This window comes from Protobothrops mucrosquamatus, unplaced genomic scaffold (genome assembly GCF_001527695.2).
Source record: "Protobothrops mucrosquamatus isolate PMUCROS unplaced genomic scaffold, P.Mucros_1.0 scaffold227, whole genome shotgun sequence".
NCBI lineage: Eukaryota > Metazoa > Chordata > Lepidosauria > Squamata > Viperidae > Protobothrops > Protobothrops mucrosquamatus.
In genome coordinates, this window is record NW_015386578.1 from 217,151 (window position 1) to 225,519 (window position 8,369).

The following is an 8,369-nucleotide window of genomic DNA, read 5'->3' on the forward strand; positions in this document are numbered from 1 at the left end:
GCCTCACCACGGCTTCCTTTAGGGTTGCCGGGAAGACTCCCTCCTGCAAAGAGGCGTTAACAATTCCCTGGAACCAGGCTCGTGTCCCCTCCCTGGCTGCCAGTACCAGCCAGGAGGGACACGGATCTAATAAACATGTGGTTGCATTCAGTCTCCCCAGGACCCTGTCCACATCTTCAGGAGCAACAGAGTCAAACTCAATCTTCAATCATAGATGCATTTAGGAATATTAGTAACTGGAACTTCAAAGAGAGCACAATTTTATATCAGACTAGTTTTATCTTTTCATTTTAAATTACCTTCTTGGGCCTTTCTTAAAGTTTATATTGAATTGTTTTTATTTTTGATGCTTTAATGCCACTTCAATACTGTTAAATCTAAATTTACACAAACAGCATTAACATGAAAACATCAATATATAATATCTTAATATGATAGGTGCCACTATACTCTGTTTTAACCATCATTATATTCCTTATTAATAGAAACAGTTGGAACGAACTGTTGGAAGAAATCAATTATTGTAGTTTAATGATAAATTACTATTTTTTCAGAGTATTAACAATACTGTTAGGATGGGCTTACCTGCACAAGTATCAGCCCGATACCAGTATTCAGAACCTATCTTTGGAGTAGTGACTCCTGGAATTATCCAAGATACTTTCCTTCACATGGCTATGGAGAATGAGCAGTATTTGAGTGAGCTGTGCGATGAGGCAGGCTGCTTCAAAGACACACAGATAGTAGGTAAAAATTGGCCTTAACAGGTTCTCTAAACAGATGAAATTCTGAAAGACATTTTAGAAGAGCTTCTAACTATGATCATTTTCTCTTGTGTCTCTGTCAGAATTTGTTTTTCTTTTAGCTGGGAAGTGGAATCTAAGTGAATCAGCCACCTATCAAGCAATAGAGATATTTGAAAGGTATTTCTTTATTTTCTCTTTGACTGATATTAGGAGAAAACTATTAATTTATATGCTTACCACAGAGTAAACAATATTCATTTTGTAGGCTTTACCTCTAAGTAGATGTGCTTAAAGTTCCAGTTTTATTTCCTGTAATACTTTTATTGTTTTGTAGATGTAGTTAGAACAGGCACGTCACAGCTTTAACCTATAAATAAAAAAAACTAAAATATATACTCTTCCTTTTTAAAATCTAAAAGGATTGTTTGAGGGGAATACCTTAGCTACAGTCACAAATCCAAAGGTCTTTAATGACAGACTAGCTTTGAGTAGCAAAATGCAAAGTCAGTCAGAGGCGGAATTTGTGGACACCACTAAAAATGCATTCAGTCTACAAATACAATCTCAGATACAGTTTACATTACAAGGGTTGTTTTTCATTCCTTGCATACTTCTTTCCCAGCTCATTTTTTATAAAACCTTGCCTGAGAATAAGTCTGAAGTATTTAAACAACATTTTGTGCCATCCCAGTTAATATCCAGTTGTGAACATACTGCACCATGAGAAAACTCAGGAAAGACCTAATGGACAATTTGATTCTTGAGGGGCTGGTGAAGGTCCTAAAGCAGTGGTTCTCAACCTTCCTAATACAGTTAATACAGTTCCTCATGTTGTGGTGACCCCCAACCCTAAGGGCTCTCTAAGCGCGCACCGACGCCGCCCACTCACCCGCTGCGCCCGGGGCTCAGTGCGCCTCGCCTGTCCTCGCCTCACTTCCGAAGGTCGCCGGCCTGCCCAGCTCCAGCTGGCTGGGGAGGGGGGGGCAGGAAGGCCGCTCCGCCCAGCCTGGTTGGAGAAGCGCCCAGGCGGGGAGAGGGTGAGAGAGAGAGAGAGAGCCAAGAGGGCGACAGCGCCGGCAGAGCTTAGTTCAGCCTCCTCCGCGGAAAGGGCCGCGAAGCAGCGCAGCCTCCCTTAGGAGATGCTTGACGGAAACGAATCCGGCACTGCAATGGCCCCCAGCTCGAAGCTGTGCGGAGACAGATAGAGGAGTGGTGTCTTGGTTCCTAAGACCATCGGAAATATATGTTTTCCGATGGTCTTAGGCAACCCCTGTGAAAGGATTGTTCGACCCCCAAAGGGGTCGCGACCCACAGGTTGAGAATCGCTGTCCTAAAGCTTATTCTACCTGTTTCATACATTGTTTCATGGTCTTTGGAATTGCTTTTGCTCCGTAAAATCAGTGTGGTTACATGGTTTTGATATTTGTTTCTGTAAACTGTAAAGCAAATTTCAAGTACGTACCTGTTCTTTTCTCTAGATATATTATTTATGTTTTTGTATTTTTAGATATATGCTCAAATTTTTAGAAGAGTTCTCTAATTTGACTCCAGAAAAGGAAGAAGATAGCAGCTGGGCCTCACTGAAAGTGCAAATGGAGGACACATATATACTGCGTTTAGTCTCTTGCATTCAACTTGCCAGCAAGCTTTCGTTTCATTATAAAGTAAGGAGATTCAAGATTTGCCTTGAACAATACAGTATTATATAACTTTCATTCATTGTTTTATTTCTGAGCCATCTTGTGGACTTTCTCAATGACAGAAAAAGGACAGTTAAGTGCACATGTGCATTTGGGAAAAATATAATTGTTTCTTGCTAGACAATCTGATCAGAAGATGAAAATAGAGGTTATAAATTGCTAAGCAATTGTGTCTTTTCATAAATAGCTTGAGTTAGTAGTGAATGAGATGTATGAAATACTGTATATGGAGTTGGCTTTCACAGTGATGAACTATCAACTATGAGGGAGATGGGATGGTTAAGAAATTTGATATATAAATAAATATAAACTATTAGCAGTATAAACAAAAATGTTAATTAATTGGGCAGCTTATTAGTATCATTATGATTCATGTTGGGTTAAAAACAGCAATATATACAACACAAACCATTCCAACAAAACATAGTACACTGTGGTGAAACAAAATTGACATTTTGGATGTAATGTTCTTATTTCTTTTACACAGATTGTTAATAACAAAATGGTTCTGAAGTTTCTGAAATCTTTGGGTTTCTCGTATACTACAGAAGAATTATTAGAATCAGAACTAGCTATTTTGAAAGCTCTGCATTTTCAAGTCAATGTTCCAGTTCCACTTGCCTATGTTGAAGTTCTCCTAGAAGTTTTAGGTAAACCCAGGAAACAATGTAGTCTATATGAAACAGTTTTGCTCTGCTAGTAAAAATATTGATAATGATGCTGATTTATCTATCCCTCCTAGCTGAGCAGCCACACTTAAATTGGTAATCTTTTTATTGCTTAGGTTCTACAGCAGGTGGCAGCACTTAGTCAACTTTTGCTACTCTTAAAAAAAATCTTTAGTTCACATCCTAGAGCAGTAGGATAAACTGACAATTTACAGAACATCTCAGGGGAAGGCAGTGACCACACAATTTCTTCTTGTTGTTACCTGTTGTTCTTAGGAATACTATTATTTCTTTGTCTTTTTGTTTTGTTTTTTTGCTCTTGGTGGTTAGAAAGCAAAATGTTTTAATAAAATGGACTGTGGATCAGTGATCATTCTCAATCTTCATCACAGGCATCACAGATTTAATGAAGTTTTGTGGGTTCTTATAATATGAGAAACAATTTGGTGTAGTGGTTAAGGCACAAGGCTAGAAAGCAGGAAATGGTAAGATCTAGCCCTGCCTTGGATATGGAGCTAGCTAAATGACAAGTATAAAAACCCACTCTCTTCCCCGCAACATTTAATTCTTGGGCTTTCCCCCCCAATACTAGGATACAATGGCTATTTACTTCCGACAAAAGAGCTGCATGAAATGTGCAAACATTTATTGAGTTTATCATATCTATTGCGGAACAATATTTATGATACCTTGCTGAAGTCTTCAATAGAAAACTCCTCGCCAAGTGAACTTCAACTGTAAGTTCTGGAAAGAAGCAAGCTAACAATAAATGTGCTGTAAAGGAAAATCAAAAATTGAAATAGTGCATATTGAAATAGAACAAATGGAGAAAGAACTTTATAGATCAAGAAAATCTGGGTTAGTTTTCCACTAGCAGATTTTAACAGAGATATGTTTGTAAACAATGCTGTCCTGATAGACTCTAGCTTCAATATGTCAACAGTGTTCTGATTTTTCTTTGGATCATATTAATGTTTCCTTCTGCAGAATGTTTAAATATGGGCAATTTTCAGCTTAAGGCAATCCTTTACTTGGATGGGATAGTTTTGAACCTTAAATATACCTAAGTATTCCCTATGATAAATTACTGCATACTGTATGAACTGGAGGAGTTACTGGAAAGATATAATTACTTTCTTTTAGAGACCACTGGGATGAGCTATTGTAACCTAAAATAAAAGCAGAATTGAAAAATGGCTTAAAAAGTTATTAAACTGAATAAATATTTTCCTCTAGATATCTTGTTTTAATCTTTTCTGTGCTACCCTTCAGAATAAATATTCTCAGAGCAGCTGATATATAGCCAGAGAACCAATTTGGTTTAGTGTTTTAAGGCTCCAGGATAGAAACCAGGATTTAGTCTCATTTTAGGCATGAAAGCTGACTGGATAACTTGGGGCAAGTCATCCCCCCCCAGTCCAAGATGTCATGTTTGACTGACAAGATAGTTGGTCAATTCATGTTACAGCCAATGGATGAATATTGGTTTATTTTTTTATAGAAAATATTTTATTAAAATGATGCATGATCCTCTTGGAGATGCTATATGGGTTCATTAGAACAAGGGTCCTCAACCTCTGGTCCATGGACTGGCACCGGGCTGCAGCATGCCAAAAACTGGGCCACACAAGCAAGTGAAGGCCCATCCCCAGGATGCAGGCAGCATGTGAAACCACGCCCCCCCCTCTGGTCCGCAGAAAAGCTTCTCTCCACGGAACCGTCCCTGGTGCCCCAAAAGTTGGGGACCCCTGCATTAAAGATAGAAACTGTTTCATTTTGGATCCTTTTACTTGCCTTTTAACATTTCAAATAACCTTTTAGAATCTGGGGTCGTTTTTTGTAATTACAGAAATGTTTAATTGATTTATCAAATTTGCATATTTTCTTAAGAAATCCTTTTGTTCTCAAATGTTACATTTCCAACCCACTAGCACAATACACTGAAATTGAAAAAATACAATTTTTTTCCCATGCTGGTAGGGTTACTGGCATTTTGCTATTATTTAATTATACACAGCATTGAATTTTGTTAATGTTTATTTTTTGAGAAATGAAAACATTAAATTCACCTCTTCATTGTTATCTGCCAGCAAAATACAGCATGACTTAGTACTGTTGCTTAATATACTCAATCTAATAGGAGAAATGTAGAGAAAAATATCTGTTTTATTGTATGGATAGTCCGTCTTAATGCAGCAACCGTCATCTCAGAATATGTTGTTTTGTTGAAAAATAGCTCCTCCTTTCGGTGTGTAAGCAATACCTATTTACCAAAAGTGGGCTCCACCAATACAATGGTTTTGTGAGAAATGTGCTGTTTTAGTTTAATATTATAAGCATTCTAGCCATCATAACCAGAGGTCTTCAAAACATATCTTTTAATTTAAAAAAACGAGTGAATATAATAGAGAAATGCTTTAAAAATAATCAACTGTTTAATCATATTGCTTTGATATATCTAAATAGCTTTGTACGTCCAAATGTACAGCATTATTACTATTGCTGGAATACATCATTTTGTCATTTTAATTTCACAGAGCCAAATTTGTGTCTGTAAAGGAAGACCTTATGCTACTAGCTGTAGGAGTAATTGGTGCAAGTTCTTTCCTGCTAAAGCATGAAGACTGGAATCAGGTACATATAGCTTATCTTTTAGTCCATTCATGTATTAATTTTTTCTCTCCTAAATTTGGCTTGCTACCCCTAGGAACCCTAGTGCTATAGGATATGGCTTATCGATCTAAAACTTTTTCTTTCTTTCTTTTGAAAGGTTGTGGACTACCTCAATAGCACCACAGGCATCAGTCTTCAGAGCATTACTGAGGTAGTCTATGCAATTCTGAAGCATAGTCTAGGTAATACAGTGGATAGTTGTTAGAAATCCTTTGTTCTTCTCAAGCTGAAGAGCCTGCTTATCAAGAAATGTACTATAAAGTGTTTGACATAGGCATAGGATTCGTAAGCAGATAACTACTAAAAAGGCACTGCACATTCTCATGCGCTTCAATAGTTTAATGGATATCACAGATTTTGTTATCTTAATCCTTTAAGAGGGAATAGGATTTAAAGAAAGGTATTTTGTCCATGACTAGGGCATCAAAACCATTTACAGCAGTCTTGCATAACCATTACAACACAAAGAACTGTAGCAGCTTAAGACAGATATTAGATGTATGGATTATGGAGATAAATGTTACATGTAAAAGCAGAAGCTTTAGCACAGACCAATAAATGTATTTGAGAAAAAAATACATTAATGTGTTACTCTCTTTGGAACTGATAAATTATTCTGAAAAAAATCTGTATTTATTTTTTATTTCTAGTTTAGTGAAATAATGAAGCTGCAATAATCTCATAATTAAACAGAGTCTCTGCCACTAATATTGTCTCCTTTTTCTGTCCTATTGGAGAAAATACATGATTTTTTTCCTAAACTCAGTCGTATACTTTATGTACATGTTATCTAAATTATGCTATGAAGTTTTTTCCTTCATTCCATTTTATAATGAAATGTCAAGGCTGCAGATTTTTCTTCTTCTAAAATAATGTATGGCTGTCACAGTCCCAAGTCCTACTTTTGGCATCATTGCATCATGCTGCATTCTTTTTCCTTCATAATCGTTATTTATTATAGAATTGCGAAGAAACCCAAGCTAGACCCCATTTCAGATTTGTCAGCATGAACTTGAGTGCTTTTGTCCACTGTTCCTCTGAGTTAAACTGGGTTTTAATGGAATAGGAACCACCATTTCCACCTGTATCTTCAATCTTGCCCTTTTCCACATCCATTCTGTATTGGAAAAACAGATCCTATTAGGCATTAAAACAGCTGGCATTTTTTCTCAGATTAGCACTACATTATTTTCTAAAAAATCCCACTCTGCTTTTGTAATGCTTTGATTTATTAATCTTTAGATATAAGTTTTATGTTAAAGATCTTGCTGAGAGAGTACCTCAATTTTCTTTGACACAATATTTCAATAACCAAATGACAAAGCAGACTAAAAAATGAAACTTAATAATTCAGTGGGATACATATTTTTAACAGTAAGTCTAAAAAGATATTTTAAAAGAAAGTATATAAATATTTGCTTTAAAATAATAACTTGATAAAAGCAGCCAGAAATGTGAGAAACACAGTATCAAGAGCAGTTATATTTGTAGTGCTTGAAAAATTGTTACCAATATCAAAACAAAATACTATTCCAGTACTATTCCAATAGTAGTCAGCTATCTGACTCAATCTCATAATAAGATCACTAAATGTGGTAGTTTATTAGTGCATTAGTACTTTGAAGAACCATAGTAATCCAGCTGTTGTTATATTGTGTTAAAACAGAAAAGCAAAACTTCTGGTATACATGAGATAACTTAAAATTAATAGCATCTAATTATATAATAGTTTAGCAAGTGATACTTAATTTAGATTAACCAGACTGAATTAAAAAGTGTAAAAGAAATCTTCTTTCTGCACCATTGACATTTACCTGTAAGGTAAACAGAAACGGGTCTCGCCCTTTTCTACTTCCTCTTTGAACTGTTGTACACAATCTAGAAATGCCACCATTGCATGGTCAAATTTATTGTCCCAGAAAAATCGTAAGCCTCCTGAACAGTAGAGAGGCAGCTCCTTGAAGACATAAATGTAAATATTAGAAACAAAAGGAATTGTCCTATAGTTCTACAATATTTAAAGAAGCTGCTTTGTCTCTTTACTCAATAAAGAGGATCCATTATAACTTAGGTAGCATAAATCATCTTTGTTGTTTATTACTGCTCCCCTAAACCAAGTCAAGGCTACAGGAAACAAGAAGATAAAATCTGTTTTACTCCAATGGAAAACTATTATTGTTTCCCTTAAACCTCAGCTTCTTTTTCAATTAGCATCTAGGGCACAGGTCGGCAACCCGCGGCTCCGGAGTCGCATGTGGCTCTTTGAGCCTTCTCTTGTGGCTCCCAGCCTCCTCTGCCATTTGCAGAGAGAGAGAGAGAGAGAGAGAGAGAGAGAGCGACAGACAGACAGACAGAGAGAGACAGAGGCACTTGCGCTTCTCCCTCCCTCCCTCCCTCCCTCTCTCTCTCTGTTTGTATGTAAAAAAGAGAATGGCCTCACCCTATTCTCCGACAAGCTGACAAGCTTATTGGGTGGGGCTCCAGCTTGCCAGGTGAGCAGAAGATCGGGGAGAGAAAGAGAGAGAGAGAGAGAGAGAGAGAGAGAGAGAGAGAGAGAGAGAGAGAGAGAGAGAGAGAGAGAG

At 36.9% G+C, this 8,369-nt stretch overlaps 2 protein-coding genes across 3 annotated transcripts in view; one reads left to right on the forward strand and one right to left on the reverse strand.

Moving 5' to 3' along the window:
• The first annotated feature begins 572 nt into the window (after positions 1–572).
• Positions 573–6,001, forward strand: CNTD1 (cyclin N-terminal domain containing 1). Its single transcript, XM_015814207.2, has 7 exons — positions 573–747; positions 848–923; positions 2,254–2,410; positions 2,934–3,096; positions 3,707–3,851; positions 5,652–5,748; positions 5,885–6,001. Exons 1-7 carry the CDS (start codon positions 576–578, stop codon positions 5,990–5,992), a joined length of 918 nt encoding a protein of 305 aa, XP_015669693.1. The 5' UTR covers positions 573–575; the 3' UTR covers positions 5,993–6,001.
• A 110-nt stretch (positions 6,002–6,111) lies between these two features.
• Positions 6,112–8,369, reverse strand: part of BECN1 (beclin 1) — a 10,585-nt gene continuing 8,327 nt past the window's right edge. For both annotated transcript variants that reach the window (XM_015814183.1, XM_015814182.1), the window contains exons 11-12: positions 7,602–7,744; positions 6,112–6,904 (exon numbers count right to left, since the gene is read on the reverse strand). In XM_015814183.1, the coding sequence (XP_015669669.1) occupies positions 6,736–6,904; positions 7,602–7,744 (312 nt within the window). In that variant the 3' untranslated portion in view covers positions 6,112–6,735. The remainder of the gene's footprint in view (positions 6,905–7,601; positions 7,745–8,369) is intronic.